Genomic DNA, 22,303 nt, shown 5'->3' on the forward strand with positions numbered 1-22,303 from the left:
AGAAAATAATAACAATGTTATGGTGGAAAATCAAATCCTTTCCAGATACAAGTGGGGGACAATGGTGGATTGAATAGCAGATGCATTCCTTGCTAATTAACAAAGCCTACCGGCACTGTAACACGGCACGAAGGGCGGCGTATTTGCTTTGCTGTCAGGATATTCAGCAGATCCATACATTGTATGGATTTAACACATAATCCTGTCCATTGATAAAATTATGTTGAGTGTGTCTGGCTGGAATTCTGCAATGAAGGATTTATCACACATGCTTTTTTTCCACTTTCTGGTTTTCCTTTAATTTGCAAATCTTGTAATCTAACCCTAAAGCTGAGTGAACTGACTTCTAAACCAGTAGTGCTGTATCGGCCAAGACTGCAATCTGTTTTCCATTTGAGTGTCAAGACAGAATCCACACTAGCGGTTGACAAAAGCTGTTATTTCAAAATGATTATATACTAAAAATCGTGTGAGGACTTTGGTAAGTTTATGAACTATTTCAGTAAGGGGAAAGAACTGATCACAGTGCAGCCTTTCAAAAAAAAAAAAATTATAGAGCTAGGCTATTTACCAAACACTTCTACTAGAACGTAACAGTGGCAACACCATTCACCCGGAGGGAGAGGTTTATGGTTTTCAACACGAGGCGTGTTTTCAGAATTAGACCAACATTTGCTGGAGTACAAAGCCAAACCATCAGAGCCTGTCTCCATGTCGGGACAGACACGGAGCTTTTGGCTGCATAAGCGCCGGCAGAGCAAAGAGCTCCAGTCTTGGAACGGCTGGGACGGTGGTCTCCATCAAAGTGTGCCGAAGACAGACTTCCTTATTCTATTTCCTCTGGAGGAAATATTGAGTTAAGATTTGCAGCAGCATAGAGTAGTTTGGTTTAAGAAGTGGCAGACGTAGCTGAGGGGAGGAGAGGAGCCGATATCTGATGCACCCTGCTCCCTTTCACTCTTTAAGGGGGAATATTTCTCACAAAATTCAGTTTCTCTCTTTTAGGGGGTGCGAGGTTGCAAGTCGTCCTTTAGAGCCAGCCGGGTCACTCAGTCAGCAGGGTTTAGCTATCTCCCTCTAGGCCACTCCCTTGTCCCATCAGAGGAGGCAAGAGGGCTTTGATGCAAGTTATAATGTATAACAAATTACAGGTTTACAAATGTACTAAGGATTTGTACCTCATAATGTCTAAATGTTACACTCACACTCACACACTAAGGGCTATGGTTTGGGCTCCACCGCTCTTTAAAACAGGAAAATGCCATAAACAGGACAACGACGGAACATTCCATTGGCACATGGACTTCACCTCGTGAAGAGTTTTACATGTCTCCACTCGTGTTGTGCAAGCCAGGAAATGGATACAAGCCTATTATGGCCATGAAACTAGCACTTGGGGAAAAATTCTAAGATTTTAAACATCCTGACCTGTATACAACCTCAACTGGCCTTTCTAAAATGAATGATAAAAAACCAGGCTGACCAATGATTTTAAAGGAACACTCAAACTCTAAAAAATAGATTACACCTAAATGAACAGTACTTTCCAAAAATATGATTTAAAATCATGTACACTCACTTAAGATGAAGACTCAAGTCTTATCATTAGCTTAAAGGAATAGTTCACCCAAAAATTCAATTCTCTCATTATTTACTTACCTCTAACCCATCCCAGATGTGTATGACTTTCTTTCTTTTGCTGAACATAAACAAAGATTTTTAGAAGAATATTTCAGCCCTTTAGATCCATACAATGCAAGTGAATGGGTAAAAAATTTTGAAGCTCGAAATCCATAATAATAATCCATACGACTCCAGTGGTTAAATCCATATCTTAAGAAGCGATATGATAGGTGTGTGTGAAGAATGTGAAAGTGTAAGTAAAGACTGATAGTAAAAAAAGCACTTAAATATTGATCTGTTTCTCACCCTTATGGTTACTTATGTCTTATGGGTTACTGTCATGCTGCCCTTATGTGCTTTTGGAGCTTCAAAATGTTGGTACTCAATTCACATTTGAGAATTAAAATTTTTGGGTGAACTATTTCTTTAGTAAAAGCTGTTTTATTTAACAGGAAGTGGTTCACCTCATGGGGGTTGACATGCTGAGATCACATGACCAGCCAAATACTACTTACTAAATAAATAAATCATGACTGACTTTGAATTATACAATGTCAATCCAAGATTACCACAATCCACTTCGGCCAGCACAACATAATCAAAAAAGAGCACCTTTAAATAAGCTGTACACAAATTTTTAAAAAGATGATGACTCTTAATTGCACTTAAAACAAACTGTAGTCTATTGGCTTGAAAAGAAAAAAAATAAACAAAGAAAACATTAAAATTCTCCTTTTGATTAATCCATTCTGTTATTGTGTCATCAGCCTGGTCTGATGTTAAAACGTGTGTGTAGCAGGAAAATAACCAGAAAAGAACATGACCCATGAAAATAAATGCACCATTTGAGGCGTTAGGCCCAGATGACAGTGGAAGTGACGTCGTTGCTGTGGACTCACCCCGAAGAGCCCGTGCTCTTGCACACACCTAGAAGGGGCCGTTTCTCAGCGAAGCTGTCGGTCTTGAAGGAACCTGCAGTCGGACAGACAAAAAGGCGAAAGTTAACCGCTGATCCACATAAAGTGGGACATTCATTAGCCATTCGCATGTGAGGGCTGTTGTCTTTTCACCAGAGCCACCCACCAAACCTTAAAAAACAGCTACCGCAACAGGAAATGTGTTGATTGCATTACAACTGACGCTCTTTAATCTAATTATGCCTCGAAAATGTCCTACAAAATAAAAAAACAAAGAGGGCACCTCTTTCCTGTCAACTTTGACATCCACACAACCTCTCCGACCACAGAATAATGCCCTGGTCCACACAGAAACTTGTGGGGATCAAATGAAATTATAATACCAGCATGCAAGACATTAAATGGAGACAGAGAACAGAAACACCACTCAGTGCAATGTGTTGAACACAAACCATATCCCCTCCGACTCTAATGGAGAAAGACTCCAAAGCTTTAGTAGGAGTCTTTTGTCTGACTGGCTTTAATTTTGGGGGTTCCGAGGAATTAGAGAATGGCAAAAGGCCGGTAGGCATATTTTGGATGGAGAAAACATGTCGCATTAAGTTTACGGATCCCATATTTATCTAATTCTCTTGATTTTCAAGAGAAGGGGAAAACTTTCTTTTATGTCCAGAGTGAAGATGTTAGCCTTTGTGAAGCTATAATTTGGGCAGCCATGCCATGACACTAATCAGCTCCAGGAGCATACGGTCCCTGTGGCATGGCGTGTGAGTGCGAATGTGCCATTCTCAAACCCTTAACACTTTAAAGGGCCTCTTCTCAATCTTCACTTCTCTGTCATCAGACATTGCGACTGGTCACGATATCCAATCATAATGCAAATATGATGGGCTTTTAAAAGACAGCAGCTGGCTTCTATTTGAAAGTACAATTAAGGTGGAAAAAAAACCACCCCGCTTCTCTCTCTCTGCCTGTAGCTGTGCGCCTCAGCTTCGAAAGCGACTGGACTTTGAGACAAGTGGTTTTCATTTGAATTTTGCGAACGTTTGCCTGCTTTCAATTTATGCTGAGAAATATTGAGGGAATTGTTTTCTGGAAGACATAACAAATTTCCTGCATTTCAGTAAATAGTGTATTTACTGTATAGCAGGGTCATTTACGAGTGCACTTTTAACAGAGGGATAAATTTAAGCGGAAAGGAAGGGATTGCAGATTTTTGTCAGCTCTTGATATAATTATCCATAGCTGTCACCTGGAAATGAATCACTACGAAAACAACTGCAGAAGTCAGAATCGAAACGGATGCAAAATTAACAGCTTGCTGCTTTACAGCAAGTGGAACTTCCTCCTTTATTCTGGGAAAGACCTTGTCTTATTAATATTGACACCTATTTTCAGGACATTCCAAATCCGCTCACCCAGCTAAAACAATTACTCTTTTTAAATCCTACTACAGTATGACACTGTTTGTGCCAAACAGATCACAATCAGTTTCCCCCACTAGTGCAATTCATTTGATTTAACAGAGAAGCGTTCTCCTCATGTGTTGGCTGTCTGCTGCTTCTTATGACAATTCTCTTTTATCCACATCCAGCCCTCATTCAATGACATTATTGTCCATTGCTGAAATCTGCCAAAAGGACAGAACACAAACTCTGAACATAAATGTCACATCACAATATCACTCAATGGTTTTCTTACTTAGTAGTATTTTTACATTTGAATATCGCCATGTTCATTTTTTAGTGAGGGATATACAAGGCTGCACTGAAAATTTGAATGATTTTGACAGAATTTAATTATTATTTTCATTACTATAGGTGTAATAAATCTTGATTGATTTATTCACAGAAACCATTCGATACCACAAAAACAAGATACAAAAATTAAGGGTGAAGTATGTCATTTTTCAATCTTACATTTTTTTCCCCATTCCATCTTAAAATGCAGAGACAACTAGAATTAGTTTGTAGGGTGATTTCCTCAAAAAGCATAAACACTGAGGCACTACTGAAATTTCAAAACATTGCTCTGTTTGTCAGAGCCTCCCAACAAAGCAACAAACAATAATGCAAACAATGCAGCGGGGCTATCTGTTTGTCTAACCAATGGAAGAAGTGAAGGGGAATGTTAAGGAAACCTTTTTGAAATTGGACAATTTTAGCAATTCCATTTGCCGTTGTTAGTGGTGAAAAATTACAAACTTCACCTTTACAAAAGGGATAGTCAAACTTTAACCATTACCACAACTAATCAGGTTTTGTGTATTTTAGTTTAATGAAATGTAGCGTGCATTCTTTTGTCAGACTATTCTTTTTTTGTCCTTTAACAGATAAAATGGCTACAGTCATGCAATGGCCAATGAGTGGGCCGTGGTAAAAAGAGAAGGGAAAAACTCAGAAGTCTGCAGTTCCTCTCTGCCAGAACACTGGTAAAAATCCAGCCAGCCAGCTGACAGCTTGCCAACATAATTGTGAAGGACTGATTTTAATATTAGGATGGGAAAGCAGCAGGGCTCTGGCAAGCTCTCAGCACTATTAAGAAACAGAAGGTAGTCTTTAATTTAAACATGATATGTGGAAAAGCCAGTAAGGAAGAAAGACATGGAACTTTATATATTGTGCCACATCTTGCTCTAACTTGGTTCAAAAAAGCATGTAACCTATGAAAACTGATTTTACTTACTGCAAATTTCAAGTCAAGTGGCAGTGGCAAAAATGACATGTAAAAATAATGTGCTGTTTATGTAACATATGACACGTGAAATAAATCTAAGCGTAGCGGAAGATCACACTCTGTCAACACATATTTCAATTTGGGGGCGAATGGTTATTCTTGACAAGCTGAAAATTAAGATGTCACTGGGATGCAGAGTCTGTAATAATAAATCTTAGCAGCAGAGTTTTACATACAGTATACAGCACTAATACAAAAAACTATAAAGTACAAGTCAAAGGTTTGGACACTTTAATGTGAAACATTTTAAATTAGTTTTGAGACATATACAAGTAGTGTCTATGTATTTAAAAAAATTTAAATTAAAAAAAATTATTAATTAAAAGAGTGAAATGTCTGTTTGGAATGTATACAGACTGAATCTAGTCAAACATTGGCTACTTTGAATAATCTCTAAAACATTAAAATCATTTTGATTACTTCCATTTTATAACATTTACTATTTTTCAGAAATGTTTTGACTGGTACTGGTAATATTTGGCTCTGAAGATGGAGAAAGTCAGGCAGTGGGAAAAGGCTCTTCATACCAGGTGACTGATACTCACTGATATGAGGGGCAGGCAGAATCCTGGCAGTTCGCACAGGACCATGCCGCACCGAGAACAGCTCCTGTGCCTCCCCGTTCAGCTGTAAAGAGTAAAAACAAACAGGCTCACTTTAAAGACACCTGAAAGTGATGTGAAGGGAGATAAATGTACTTCAAAGAAACAGTAAAAATAATTGTGGGAGTGAGAAGAAACCAGGACCAGAGCTGAGGTGATGCATAAACTGTGCAGGAATCTATAAGGTTTGTACAAGAGCCACATCTCAGAGATTATCACGACTGTCTCCTACTGACAACAGAATGATATACGTAAAATAACAGTAGAAAACTGTAAAACACTGTTAACCCTAATGCTAAAAATAATTAATTGTTTTGAGTAGGTAAAAATTAAACCATTCAAATAAATGAACCTTGATGAGTATTTAGAGCTTTCTTTTTCTTTTGAGTTCATGAAACTGACACCTTTTAAGTAACCTGAACTGTTTTATTGTTTTGAGTTTAATGAACTTGTCTCTTTAAATTTAAAGAAACTTAAATTCACGCTATTCTAGCTAATAAGTTCTAGCTATTACTAGTTAGTTAGGTTCCCTCTACTTGAAGTTTTTAAGTTGAGCTTACATGATCATTTAAGTTCAGCCAAAGAGTCACATTTAAAAAGCCATTAAAATATTTGAATTAGCTTACTCAATATTTCAAGTTAAGAGCAATTGACATGCATGAGTCGAACAAAATCTAAATCTGAAAGGTTTATTAACTTAATTATTTTTTTTTTTAATTATGTAACTGATTGCCTCAAATTTTTTAGTTCTGCAAACTTATTAGTGTTTACAGTGCACAGCTGTGACCCAGTTACATCTTTTATATTTATTTCACATCGGCTAACACGTTCATGTTGAAACCGTTCACACACAGTGGCACACAAGTCAGAAAACTACCCACGAATGTCCTAAATACTGTGGCATCCCATTGGAGGATTAACAGACATTAAAGTATTTGTGTGAATCACACAATGCTTTGTTTGGTCTGCAGTGGCTGTGATGTGGTTTGATAATGAGCCACCCAACAACTAAAAGATAAACATCAGGTATCTGTGGACAAACCAAAGCGAGCCACTACAAAAAAAACACAAATGTTATCTGATCTTCGGATATAGAGTGCATTCAGAAAGTATTCAGACCACATTTTTTCATATTTTGTTATGTTGGAGCCTTATGCTCACTGATCAATCTACACTCCATACACCACCATGACAAAGCAAAAATCGGATTTTTGATTAACTTTGCAAATTTATTAAAAAGAAAAATCTGAAATATCACATTAACATAAGTATTCAGACCCTTTCTTATGACACTTGAAATTTAGCTCATGTGCACCCCATTTCTCTGGATCATCTTTTAGATGGTTCTACAGTTTGATTGGAGTCCACCTGTGGCAAATTCAATTGAATGGACATGATTTGGAAAGGCACACACCTGTCTATATAAGCTGAAAATGCATATCAGAGCAAAAACCAAGCCATGAGGTCAAAGGAACTGCCTGCAGAATTCAGAGACAGGATTGTGTCAAGGCACAGATCTGGGGAAGGATACAAAAAACTCGTCCTAGAGGTGGTCGCCCGGCCAAACTGAGCAATTGGGGAGAAGCACCTTGGTAAAAGATGTGACTAAGAACACGATGGTCACTCTGGTTGAGCTGACGGAAGCCTTTCCTCAGTGCAAGACACTTAAAAAAGCACCTAAAGAACTCTGACTGTGAGAAACAAGGTTTCAGTGATATGTTCTTGCTAAATTGAAGAATCTTCAGAGAAATTAATAGAATGCCTTTTCAATTTTTCCCAGTTGTGTTGTGTATGCATTTTTTTTAATTATTAGTACATTTTTCATTTCTTATTTAATTTCACTTCTATCAAAATGTAGTCTTGGCAGTTTGCATGAAAGAACACGAAACAGTCGGATGTCTACGCATGATTTACACGTGGTCAGGAGCAGGTCTAAAATTTGTTCGTACCAACTAACGTTTAGAAAATCCAAAAACTTTCATGTATCCGAGAATTTACATAAATTTAATGGCTTTACGGACTATTTACACAAAATTAGTTCTGCTTGTGTTTCATGAATTGAGGCCTAATGTGTAAATAAAGCAGTGTTTCCATTCCACGTGTTTAAAATAATAAAATTGTAATTTCCAGAGAAATTGTAGCCACTGTGAATTTTATTATTAAGAATTTAGAGCATACAGATAAATCTGTAAAGAATTTTGTCTCAATTCTAGGACCACCACACATGTGCATTCCTCCTTCCTTTGCCATGAGGATCTATAACATAAGCATCAAAACAAATAAGTGGATGGAAACCCAGCTATTCTGCCTAATATCTGCTTTTGTGTTCCACAGGGGTAAACTCTCCCTTTTCTTTACACATATATACATCCTGTTCCTGCCCTGTGCTGTGATGCCTGTGTAATACAGTGTAACCATGCTAGAATAATCAGAATTGCTGAATAACTTGTTGCCACTTTGGGGCAAAAGGTTGTGGGAAGTGAAAGAACAATAGGGATGCAAACAAACACAGATTTGTTCACACTGTATGACAAATAATCAATTCCTACTGGAAGAAACAGGCTTCACATGAAGGAAGGGGGATATAGCTTGAACCAAAAGCTAAACTGCAAATCAAAAGCTAACATGTACCCATATAATTGCCCCCCAAAAAACTACAGCATGTCCATGACTAACTGATCCAGGCCAATTTCCAGCACCTAGCATGAACAGCTACATTTCATTGAGTTGCAGCCCCAATATAAACACAAGTCAAATGAGTCTTAATAACGTCATATCCATACCACGTTGTAATAAGCTGGTAAAAAGCCAAATCTATGAAACCAATGCTAGGAGTGCCATATCACATCGCAATTGCAGAAATATTTTGATTGCTGCCCTGAATCAGCTAGCTCTTTATTCAAGCATTTGTTTTAAGAATTAAGTCCTTTTTTATTCTTAATGTGTCTGTATGTGCGTTAAATTACAGAAAACGTTCTTTATCACATTACTGGGCATAATCCATGCGTCTTAAGCAGATAAGCTCAGAGGATGATCGCTCTTTTGCACAATTAGTAGCTTTTTCGAAACTAAGGATCAGAGTCTTGTTTTTATTAAAAGCGCTCAGTGTAGAATTTGTAGCTGCCAAGTGGGAGATTAATATGGCATCTACAACACAGTACATTTAAGGGGAGTGAGAGAAAGACAGAAGGAGAGAAAATGAGTATATGAGAGGGGGGGATTGTAGGGCAATGCACGCAGGCCACCATGTACAAAGGCTACAAAACAAAATCCCCAGCTGGCAAATGGGGCAGAGGAATAATGGAATTTAGTGGATTGTGAGGTTTACATTAATGCGACTGTCATTGTGCATTACCAGACTGTTCATCCTCGCTTTACACGGCTTTAGTGATAGCATCCATCACCAACCTCCAAGCTATTACATTACTACGTGTCACAGCAATACGTAAAATTGAAGCTTCTTTGTATTTGGCTCTTGTTTTTTTTTTTTGGGGGGTAGGGCATATAGTTTCTAATTTCATTAACATGGATAGTGTGTAGATGCTGAGAGAGAAAATTAGTTTTGTTAATCTCCAGTCACTCTGCGATGGAATTCAGCGAATCAGACAGAATCAACAGCATCTGGAATGGAAGAAAAAGCTGCACTGTTTGTAATTCTTAGAAAGCAGACAGCATCTGAAAGCATAGGGTTTCAATAGCAGAGCAGACAAAGGACAATGCTCCATCCATTTCACATTAGTCAAAACAGATTGGTGGTGGCTGTCTTCTGGGCTCTTGATATGATATCGATATGAACCACTGAGCTGCTTCCTAAAATACACTGAAATAATTTATTTAAAGTCAATGCTATAAGATTTAATAATAATTTTAATCATTCATTTCTGTATGTAGTTCTGTATTTATTTTTCCTCTGTGGAAGATGCTTATAAGAGGATGTTGATCAAACACCAGTAGGTGGACTTTATGACACCACTGGCTGATCATTGTCAAAGTGCTTCACTAAGATGAACATTAATACATTTTCACAATCAATAAATAAAAAAGGTTAAGCAAAGGATATCGATTTTACGTTCTCCAAACTGCGTATATTGAAACTGCAAACTCCAGCCATAAACTGTTGCACATGGTATCGATAGTTTGACTGTGATGCCTTAACAGCTGTTGTCATCCTCTCATCAAGCATGTTACGCAAAGGAAAAATAAATACAGAACAGCATACAGAAATAAATTAATGATTAAAGAAATATAGAAATGTGGAACTAACAATCAACTTTCAATTTAGCATTTCCCCAACCATTTATTTATTTTGTATTATTTTTGCTTTTATTTATTTGTATATACATTTATGCACATTTAATTATTTATATATTTATTCATGCATGAATATGAACGTTTATTTGTGTATGTACACTGGTGGCCAACAGTTTGGAATAATGATTTTGCACTTATGGAAAGAGATTGGTACTTTTATTCACCAGACTGGCATTCAACTGATAACAATGTATAGTTAGGACATTAATAACGTGAAAAATTACTATTACAATTTGAAGAAAAAAAAATATCTTCAGAACTTCTTAAACGACTTCAAATAGTTCTCATCAAAAAATCCTCCACGTGTAGCAATGACAGCTTTGCAGATCCTTGACATTCTAGCTGTTAGTTTGTCCAGATACTCAGGTGACATTTCACCCCACACTTCCTGTAGCACTTGCCATAGATGTGGCTGTCTTGTTTGGCACTTCTCACACACACACACACACCTTACATTCTAGCTGATCCCACAAAAGCTCAATGGGGTTAAGATCCATAACACTCTTTTCCAATTATCTGTTGTCCAATGTCTGTGTTTCTTTGCCAACTATAAACTTTTCTTTTTGTTTTTCTGTTTCAAAAGTGGCTTTTCTTTGCAATTCTTCCCATAAGACCTGCACCCCTGAGTCATCTCTTTACTGTTGTACATGTAACTGGTGTTGAGCAGGTAGAATTCAATGAAGCTGTCAGATGTGAGGAATCTATTTCTCAAACTAGAGACTCTGATGTACTTATCCTCTTGTTTAGTTGTACATCTGGCCATCCACATCTCTTTGAAAACTGTACATCGTTGTATGAAATCTTCAGTTTTTAGGCAATTTCCAGCATTGTATAACCTTCATTCCTCAAAACAATGATTGACTGACGAGTTTCTAGAAAAAGCATTTTATTTTATGACATTTTTGACTTAATATTGATCTTAAGACATGCCAATCTAGTGCATACTGTGGCAACTCAAAAACCATCACAGTGTGATTTTCTATTACCAAATTAGCAATTTAAGTTTGCATCTCTGTAATACATTAAAAAATATATAAATAGTTGTCATTTTAACACATTATGACTTATTTAAAAAAATAAAGCGCTAACAAAACGAGGGCAATAACTCATGTCTCCTGCATGACTGTCCGTAAATTCTATAACTCATAATTTAAACTACTTTTACATGACAGCTTCTTAAAATATAGTGTTTATGGCATGAGACGCTGAATGATATTGAAATAAAACATGAAAATTCACTAAAAAGACACTTTTTTTTATTTTTACCCATCTGACACAATGTAATGTATGTGAATTTTCTGAATTATATTTATTAGATGTGACCTACTTCAACATTGAGTCACTTTGATCCAGAAACAAAATTTGAGTTTTATGCAATACAGTAAAAAGGAGTCTCAGCTTTTTACAGATATAATTATTACATTTCAACTCCAAACCGTTGTATCCTGTACATGTAGATATTATACAGAAATGGCCTATAATAAAGGTATCCTTTATACTTTTGTGCATAAAACTCAATGAATTTTCTGGTACAAAATTACTCAAAATTATGTATATTATACATATGTTTATAATAATTTAAATTATTATATATTAAATTATCTTTGTGGGGACTTTCTCAGTAAATACTTCTGTGACTAATTATATTAATTAATCTGCACATTATGTAATATATTTGATTAGTTCACAGCCCTAATAAAATGTAAAAATGGTAATTGAAAATCCACACAAAATTGAATTAAACAAAAAAAAAGTTAAGCAATATCTATCAAACTCAAAATACTCCATAATATTTAAAAACAGAAAAGCTATTTAAACCGCATGAAAAAGTAAACACATAAGGAAGGCTTCTTTATTAATGACAGACAACAGAGACACATCCAATGGACTGCTTGTTATCTCTTCTACACCAACACCACTTCAATTAGCCCCATCTAATCTGTCTGCTATCTCCCAACCAACCAGCAATACCTCCTCCAAAGATCTTGCTCTGCTGAGATGTTAATGCACAGGAACACAGACACGTACTATGGTAACACCCGCTAAGTCCGCTCTTCCTCCTCCCTTCAACGCCATTATGGAGGGTGTCAGCTTAGCAACTGTCAAAAACACTTCGGAGCAAATTATGGCCAGAAACTTTTCAACACATTAAAAAAACAGTGGGATTTGTTCCTCCACAGAATAGTAACCTCATGTCTGAAATGATGCTCAACTTCATCCAAAGTATTTTTTTTTTATTATTATTTATACATGTTACACAACTCAAGCGATAGGTCAAGTTTTGACAGATATCTCTCATGTGATCCATGTCAGGGTTTGACATAACATTTTAAAACAATATGTGCTACAATATGTATTGGGACAGCCTTTAAATGCTAAATTCTGCCAATTACAAGACATTTTGCCCTATTTTATTAGACATTATTTTATCATAATTTATCATTATTTATTACATTTTATTTGACATTACTCAGAGCTTAACATTTGTTTTCATGAAATGTCACCCAAAATTTTAACATCTTTATTATGGGACTGGCTTTGCCTTTGTCTGAGGTGACACCAAGTGGTAAAATATAGTTAAAGCAACCAAACATTAGATCAAGTCAGCAGCAACCCAATGGTAATTTTAGCCAAAGAGTACAGAATGAGCAGTTTCTTGCAAAATCCTCCTGGAAATTGACCTTTCAATTTCAAAATTGAGTTTAGCTGCAGATCTAAACAAACATATCTGAAGTGAACAAACTAAAATCTTCAACTTGGAAAAATCAGAGCTGGGCTGGAACTAAAGACTGCAATAACGTTTATCGCAAGGATCTCAACCCACTTCATTCCCACTTCCATTCACAGAAGCGACAACTGAAAGAGTAGGGCTGGGTTTTTTTATTTTTTAGATTAGAGTTTGTTTTGACATGATTTTCATTAAAAAAATTTAAACTGAGGTATCGAGGATTTACATAAAATATATGCAAACGCTATAATAAGATGCGTTGTCGATCCACAAAAGGCTGTTCATAGCACTTGGCTTAATGATGCTCCAATAGAACATAAAAGGTTTAACAACATGGTGACTGATATAGGAGACATCAGTCATATTTCCAATATGATTGCACAGTGTGATTGTAGCTCAACTTCATCCATCATGCATGTATACGTCGCCTTAATCAGACCATAACTGTCCTCCGCATTCTGTGCATTGTATCCTTTCTTTTCTTGTCACCCTCAATCGTGACCGTTACGGGCACATCATATCAAATAATAATATGGATAGGCAATAAATGGAAGAACCCATGTTTCCTATAATGAACCCATGTTTCCTTTTATTTCTCTAACCAGGTTTCCTTGCATTATAATAGGAATAAGAACATGTTATTTGAATTATTTGAGTACATTTAAAAGTTGAAAATTCAAAACGTGAATGGTCCATAAATAAAAATAATTTATTATATTGTTTTTGCTATGTCACCCATCCCTAAAATGGAGAAACTCAGTTTATGATTTGCCCTGTATGGAAATAGACAAAAATGCATCCATTCACACATAAGGTCAATTCGGAATGGCATACTTCCTACTTGACCTTCCATATATAGAGAAATATACCACAGATTGCAACAGTGCTCGCTCACTTTTTCAGCCGTCTTGGTTGCAGAAGTACCTTTCCCATTCTTTACTCCACGGGGATTTCATTAAATAAACTATTATAATACAATGGTTCTATTACTGAACCATCATTTTTTTTTTTTTAACCAAACAAACAAGCTCTGAGGTGAATCACAACATTCAAATCTTAATTTGAAGCAGATAAGTATTTGAAAATCTGACAAAAAGACAAAATAACAAGACTGTCTTCAACAGAAGCATATACAGTACCATCGATTAACAACGTTGGACCTCATGTTCTTTAAAGGTTTAAGTTATTGTTAAAACTCCAAGCAAAGGAAAAAAAGGAAGGGAATTTTACTTCTGGAACCAGACTGTTGCACTCTATATCAACCTGCAATTTTATCTTGTTTGTTTCTCATTATTTGATCAGACTGTCAATTGTTGGATTAAAATCCAAAATTAGGTTGAAGACATGCATGGTGGCATTAGTGTGCGGCTGACCAAAGGTTTTCCCAAATTTTGCCAACTCCTAATTTTTTTCCTGTTGCTTTTAAACTGTCCCAAAAAACCCAAGGCAAAAAAGCTAATAACACAATAATATTAATTAAAAATACATTTGGATAAAAGATTCAACATTTTTACATTTTAAAACTCATTTTTTGTGATGCATTAAAATACTTCTGTAAATACACAGTGCATGTATATCCATCTATATACACAGTTAGTTCCAGTCCTTGAATCTGATTGGACAAGTGTTCCTTGAGTGCTGATGTCTCAGAACAGCAGTAGTCATACGCTTCACTCTTTGTATAAATCCGCTTTCGTTTGTGGCATTCTAAACTAATGTGTACAAGTAGCACTGATGTGTAAAAAGATAGATGTGTCTTTTTTCATTTTTCCCCCGTTACATTTAAAATGGCACAGGAGAGAAACAAACCAGCTACCACAAAATACTCAGGGAATACCCTGCTCTGAGGAATAGAGTTAAACAGCTATAGCTTTACTGTTCATCTCTGGGAAGCGCGACAGGCCTGCGGCCAAAATCACAGCCGTGCTGCAATAGGGCCATACAGCACCCTTGCTCATGTGATTTTGATTTAAAATATACTGTGTGCGTGTGTGTGTGTATATATATATATATATATATATATATATACATATATACACACACACACACACACACACACACATACACACACACACACACACAGTACTGTGCAAAATTCTTAGGCACATAAGCTGTTTCACAAAAGCATTTGTCTTAAGATGGTTATTTATATCTTCATCTTTAGTGTGTCAATAGGAAATATAAATGTTAGACTCCCAAATATTACTTTTGCAAATAGAATAGAAGAACAGGGAGATCTGCAACAGATATCATGACCTCCACAAAGCCCCCCACTGAACATCTTGCCAGTCTGAGATTAAATAAAGAGACAGAAGCAATTAAGACCAAAATAGATAGAAGTAATGTCATTAATTCTCCAAGAAGTTTGGTATATCCCATCTGCCAACAACCAAGAAAAACTGTATCCTGGTGGATCTAGGAGAATTGGGGCTGTTTTAAAAGCAAAGGTGGTCACACCGAATATTGATTTAGCTTTTAAAGTAGACTTTGTCTGTTGACCTCTCTAATCAAAAAGTAATTTCTGTCCACAGAACTGCCGCTCACTGGATGTTTTATGTTTTTGGCACCATTCTGATTAAATTCTAGAGACTGTTGTGTGTGAAAATCCCAGGAGATCAGCAGTTACAGAAATACTCAAACCAGCCAGTCTTAGACCAACAATCATCCACGTGATTATCTAATCAGCCAATCATGTGGCAGAAGTGCAGTGTATAAAATCATTTAGATACAGGACAGGTGCTTCAGTTAACGTTGACATCAACCATCAGAATGGGGGTAAAAATGTCTCGCAGTGATTTGGACATTGGCATGATTGTTGGTGCCAGGTGGGTTTAAGTATTTCTGTAACTGCTGATCTCCTGGGATTTTCATGCACAACAGTTTCTAGAATTTACTATCCAGTGAGTGGCAGTTCAGTGGATGAAAATGCCTTGATGATGAGTGAGAGGTCAACAGAGAATAGCCAGACTGGTTCGAACTGACAAAGTCTGCGGTAACTCAGATAACCGCCCTGTAAAATCGTGGTGAGAAGAAAAACATCACAGAATGCTATTCTGAGATGTGGGTCGGTGCCGTTTAGCGGCACGAGGGGGACCAACACATTAGGCAAGTGGTTTTAAAGTTGGGGCTGATCAGTGTGTATAATACTGGCATATTACCTACAGTGTGCAGTAGGTAATATGCCAGTATTCCATTCCAAACGTATTATTTGAAAACTAGACACTACCTGTGAAACTAAGACGGTCACATAGAAAGGCTGATCAAGAGATAAACAGAAGGAAAAATGCAGTGTGGTGCAGGCAGAGAGACTGATTAAAACAAACTCACTGATATGCTCCAGATCTGCATTCCATCAGTGTAGCCAATCATCAAGCAGAGAGGTGGGTCTGTGCTGTTTCCATGCTTTTCTTGGAACTCTGGTAAACGGGCCACATCTAGACACATGGACAAACAGCGAAAGTAACATGCATTATCAGAATAATAGAAGAGGCACAATTTCATCACAACATTTTGAAGCTTGATTATATCACTTCAGAAGACATGGATTAAACCACTGAAGTCGTATGGATTAATCTATGCTGTGTTTCAGTGCTTTTTGGAGCTTCAAATGTTTGTTACAATTTACTAGCATTGTATTGACCTACAGAGCAGAGATATTCTTCTAAAAATCTTTGTGTTTTGCAAAAGAAAGAAATTAGTTTACATCTGGGATAGCATGAGTGAGTAAATGAGAGACATTTAAATAAAATCTGCTAATGTATGCTTTTAATAAACATTCAGAGGACCAGATTACATGGCTGAATAAGAGAAACCCAATTTAGTGTGTATTATGATACCAAGACCATCTTTAGAAACAACCTGAATAAGTCTGATGGAAGTTTGATGTGTTTAATTGGGTGTTTGTGTTTATAAGTACTCATCTTCAGATTATACTACATATTATACCCTTAAGTAGCATGAAGTGAACTGAAAAAAAAAAAAAAAAAAGTCGGCAGGTTAAAACACAACATAAAACTTGGGAGGCTTGTTTTAAAAGATCACAAGACATGGGGCTAAATGACCCAGCATGTAGCCATGAAGTTGCAACAAGCTGCCATTTAGAATGACAAAAATAACAGAATAATTATTTTCACAATATCCAAATAAAATGAACCTACCATTGATGTCTGTTTTTTCAAAGCGGACCCAAACTATCTTTTCTTTTTCATCATTTGGCGGTGTCCCAGTGTACGCCTGTAATTTCAGTAAAAGAGAAAGAGATAGGCCTATGCATTCCAACTAAATATTTAGGCACAGTATTTTCAAAAATAAATTGTTCTCACTATTGCAGACAATCACTTATAAATACAATCTTTAAATTCTGATAACAGAGCGTGGTCTGAAATAAGGTGGTCAGAGTTTGGTAACTGTAATATTTTTTGTTTGAAACGTGAGCATAAACAAAATAAAAATAATTGAAATTATGTGAATTTACACAAGTGACTTAACTTATAAACTTTGCTAAATGAAAACAGTTTAACAACAGAAATACCTGAACAGCATGCATTATCCAGAGATCACCATAAACATCAAATTGCAACAAATAAGAAAAAAAAAAAAAAAAGGTAGAAACAAAATTCCAAACTAAAAGTAATAATTACCTGAGGGACTACGTCCTGCAAGAATGTAACCACACTTTCCATGTAAGACTGCTCTCTGCAAAATAGGTCCTCATTACCAAAACCATGATCATGAGAAAAGAAAAATCCAGCTTCCTTAATCTTAGTAGCACTGATGATGACTCATTTTGGAGGTTTAACTGATTAATTGTGGCAATAGTTCCTTTTCAAACTACCGATTATCTCGGTTTTTTTTTTGTTGTTTTTTTTTTATTCCTCTGTGGCTGGAATTGAATGAGTCTAGTTTGTCTAGTTAGAGCACCTTGGTTATACAGTATAACAGCAGCCTCTAGAGGTGAAATAAAAACAATCACTGACTGAAAATATTCATGCATATTTTTATTCTCACATCAATGCAAATTTGTTCATTTTAATAAGTTATTCAATGTTCCAAATTAAAGCAAGAGCATGAAAAGAAAAATGTAACTATTTGGAAATATGTCCCGTCAGCACATACATAGTATGTCCAGCTTAATTTCTTATGAATAATAATAAAAAGCCTAATCTGGTGAAATATATACCATGGCAAGAAAAAGTATGTGAACACTTTGGAATTAGCTAGTTTTCTGCATTAATTAGTCATAAAATGTTATCTCATCTTCCTAAAAGTCACAAAAATAGACAAACACAATGTGCTTAAGATAACAACACACATTATCATTCATGTCTTTATTGAACATATCCCATTAAACATTCACAGTTGTGTGGGAAAAGTAAGTGAACCCTTGGATTTAATAACTGGCCATACCTCTTTTGGCAGTAATAACCTCAACCAAGCGTTTCCGGTAGCCGTGGATTAGACCTGCACATCGTTCTGAAGACATTTTGGACCATTCTTCCTAACAGAACTGATTCAGCTCAGCCATATTTTTAGGATGTCTGGAGTGAATGGCTCTCTTGAGGACATTCCACAGCATCTCTGTTGGATTAAGGTCTGGGCTCTGACTGGGCCACTCCAAAAGGTGGATTTTCTTTTTTTTAACTATTCTGTAGTAGATTTATTTCAATGTTTAGTGTCATTTTCCTGCTGCATCACCCAACTTCTACGGAGTTTCATCTGGTGCACAGCCACCCTGAAATTATCCTGTAGGATATCTTACATTTACATTTATGCATTTGGCAGACGCTTTTATCCAAAGCGACTTACAGTGCAATTATTACAGGGACAATCCACGCGGAGCAACCTGGAGTTAAGTGCCTTGCTCAAGGACACAATGATAAACTTGGGAATTCATTTTTGCCTCAATGATTGCAAATGCTCCAGGCCCTGAAAAAGCCCCAAATCATGATGCTCTCTCTCCGCCATACTTCACCGTTGGGATGATGTTTTCATGTTGGTATGTGGTGCCCTTTTTATGCCATATGTAGGGCTTCATGTTCTTCCCAAACAATTCAACCGTAGTTTCATCAGTCCACAAAACATTTTCCCTGTAGCTTTGTCAAGTGTCAAGGTGGACTTTGGCAAACTTCAGGCACGCAGCAATGTTTTTGTTGGAAAGCAGCTGCTTTCTTTGTGGTGTCCAGCCATGGACACAATGCCATGTTTTCCATATAGCAGACTCATGAACACAGATTTTAATCAGTTCTCTCAAGTCTTTAGCTGACACTCTAGGGTTTTACCTCATTGAGCATTCTGCGTTGTGATATTTGAGTCATCTTGGCTAAACGGCCATATCTAGGAAGAGTAGCCACAGTACTAAATCATCTTCATTTATAGACAATTTGTCTTACTGTGTACAGATGAATATCTAAGCTCTTCAAAATAACTTTGGAACCCTTTATAGCTTTATGCAATGCAACAATTATTGATCGTAGGTCTTCTGAGATCTCTTTTTTTTTTGCGAGACATGGTCCACGTCAACAGATGCTTCTTGTGAAAACAAACTCTAAATGTTTGAGTGCTTTTTATAAGTCGAAGAAGCTCTAACCCACTAATTTTGTTTTATTAATTGGATGCCAGGTTTGCCAACTCCTGACTCTGGTTAGCTTTTGTTGACATCATTGGCCTAGGGGTTCACATACTTTTTTCCAACATACACCATGAAGATTTGAATGATGTATTCAATATGTACAAGAACAATACAAATGTCTGTGTTATTAGTTAAAACAGATTGTGTTTGTTCATTGCTGTAACTTAGATGAAGTTCAAACCAGATTTTAAGACAAATTTATACATAAATTCAGGTCATTCGAGTACACATGTTTTTCTTGCCACTGCATATATTTACAAAGTCCTTTACCGATTTCTATTTGTTCGATAAAATACGAAGCATAGGATTGGCTTTTTAAATGTGAAAACATTCAAATTGCATTCAACAAAACGAGTTATTTTGCACTTACGTTGCAGCCTGTGCCCGAACCACAACCCCACCAGCACAGCGGCTAGGTCTGCGCGGGGAGTCAGAAGTCATTGCAAACCACTCAGAATCCTGTTGGAAAAGAACATGAGTCGATGCAGTGATGGTTTTTGCATGATAATTACACAACACTAAATAGCACTGCAGAGATGCTTCACTCTTACTGACCTCAGCATTACTTCAAATTGAACAAGTGGCAGATTTTTCAACAAAAGGAGATGTTATGCAGAATGTTAGGGACTGACAGAATCAGTCAACATTGACTTTCATTGCATTTTATTTAGTGCACAATTCAAGTGAAGGGGGACTAAGGCTGTCAATCCTCAAAATGTTGCCTAACATCTTAATAAGTGCTTGAAACAACATGAGGGTGAGTAAATGATGACACAGTTTTCATTTTTGGGTTAACTATCCACATAACATAAACAAATGATTGCCTGAAAAGACAAATATGTGCATGGTTCAGTTTGATATGCATCATAGTTGCATTCCTCTGAAGTATTGACCCTGTAAACAATCCTTAACACAAACTGGCTTGCGATAACATAAACAACTGAAAGAGGAAAATAAAACACTGAGATTTTAAATCAACTCCAGAAAAACGGGCTAGTGTACTGAACTGTAAGGTGCAAACACCATAACTCCAACCAAAACAATGACAGTTGTTCTGGAGTTTTTAACATAATTTTAACTATATTTAATGTGAAGTATTGTCGTAAAATTGGTCTAGAATATCATAGAACAGACTGACTGTTTTAGTTAGTTCATAAACATAACAGCTACAGTCTGCCTGTTAGCTTAGCCAATACCGCTATCTGCCAGTATAACGCTTTAAAGACAAAGAACTGAGCAATGACAATACATGATATGACTTCCTAAGAAAAAATACACATAAAGTATGACAGAAATGACCAGTTAATTATTAAATGACGCGACATTTTTACAAACCCAAGGCTTTGTTTTTTGAATTCGGATCAATGGGGGTCCTCAAAAACGCCACAGTACATAGTGCAGCTGACATGCAGCGGGGGGTGGGGCGGCAGACACATTGACCAATCAGAGTTGAGCATTTAAAACGACTAGCCAATGGGATTATCATAAAGGTGGAAACTTGGAACATTCTGACCAATAGGAGTTGGCGATGACTGTTGAGTTATATTTGCGACTGAAATGAATTTGACGTGCCGTTAAAATGGACATTCACGTCATGATGGAGTTTCAGATAAAGCGAAATGTATTTAGTAGGCTAATATCAGCACGTTCATGTCCAAAAATTAGGATTGTTAGAAACAGCATCCTAGATATATTACATGTTATGTCACGTCACGCTGATGTGTTTATTTACATCGAAGCATCGCGTGATCGCAAGCAGAGCTACTTCGCTCAATCTCGGCTTCATTCGGAAAACCGAAGCATATATGAATGGATGAGCGGATAGAAGGTTGAGATGATGAAACGACTGGATGAAGAAACGACTGCAAGTGTTACAGGAAGGTGAAGCAGGCATTTATTGTCTAACGACAACAGACTGAAAAGTTAAACAAGTAAATTTCCACAGACCTAGGGGCCTCATCTAACCAAGGCACTTGGTTAGGATTTTATATATAACACTTTATAGACAAATGTTATTAAAACATTAGCATTATTAATGCTCAAATCATTATCACATGATATCAAAATTTTGCTAATGAGTGTCAAATCATTACTTACATTGATTGTTTACCCAAAAATGAAAATTCTCTCATTTACTCACCCTCTTGCCATCCCAGATCCTCTTTTCTGATGAACACAAACAAAGGTTTTTAGAAGAATATCTCAGCTCGCAAGTGAGTGGTGATCAGGCCTTTGAAGCTCCAAAAATTAGATAAAGTCAGCATAAAGTATTCCAAATGATTTATGGTTTAATCAATGTCTTCTATAGCGATCCAGTTGGCTTTGGGTGAGAAAAGACCAAAATATAACTCCTTTTTCACTGTACATCTTGCCATTGCAGTCTCTAGGAACTATCATGACATAAGCTTGGTTACACTTCCTAATACTTGACATATGCGCAGAGCGCTATAGGAAGTGTAAACGAGCTTGAAGTCATGATTGCCAAGGAGACTGCATTCAAGACATATATTTTGGTCTGTTCTCACCCAAAAACTGTCTCGCTTCCTAAGACATTGATTAAACCATAAATCATTGGAGTCTGATGGACTGTCTTTATCTTCTTTTTGGAGGTTTTTGAGTTCTGTCACCATTCACTTGCATTGTAAGGACCTACAGGGCTGAGATAGTCTTCTAAAAATCAGTTTATTCTGCTGGAAAAAAGTCATACATATCTGGGATGTATGAGAGTGAGTAAATGATGAGATGATTTTCTATTTTA

The 22,303-nt window shown here is 36.6% G+C and overlaps 1 protein-coding gene across 4 annotated transcripts in view; it reads right to left on the bottom strand.

Moving 5' to 3' along the window:
- LOC127629767 (BCAS3 microtubule associated cell migration factor-like) overlaps positions 1-22,195 on the bottom strand; it is a 303,774-nt gene extending 281,579 nt beyond the window's left edge. For 3 of the 4 annotated variants that reach the window (XM_052106998.1, XM_052106996.1, XM_052107000.1), the window contains exons 1-7: positions 20,881-20,958; positions 19,916-20,004; positions 17,558-17,612; positions 17,075-17,150; positions 16,245-16,351; positions 5,822-5,903; positions 2,523-2,595 (exon numbers count right to left, since the gene is read on the bottom strand). In XM_052106998.1, coding sequence (XP_051962958.1) covers positions 2,523-2,595; positions 5,822-5,903; positions 16,245-16,351; positions 17,075-17,150; positions 17,558-17,612; positions 19,916-19,986 — 464 coding nt within the window. In that variant the 5' untranslated portion in view covers positions 19,987-20,004; positions 20,881-20,958. Of the gene's footprint in view, positions 1-2,522; positions 2,596-5,821; positions 5,904-16,244; positions 16,352-17,074; positions 17,151-17,557; positions 17,613-19,915; positions 20,005-20,880; positions 20,959-21,685 lie in introns of those variants that run through there. The other variant, XM_052106997.1, reaches the window with a different exon arrangement.
- Positions 22,196-22,303: the final 108 nt, after the last annotated feature.

Source organism: Xyrauchen texanus, chromosome 36, assembly GCF_025860055.1.
Source record: "Xyrauchen texanus isolate HMW12.3.18 chromosome 36, RBS_HiC_50CHRs, whole genome shotgun sequence".
Classification (NCBI taxonomy): domain Eukaryota; kingdom Metazoa; phylum Chordata; class Actinopteri; order Cypriniformes; family Catostomidae; genus Xyrauchen; species Xyrauchen texanus.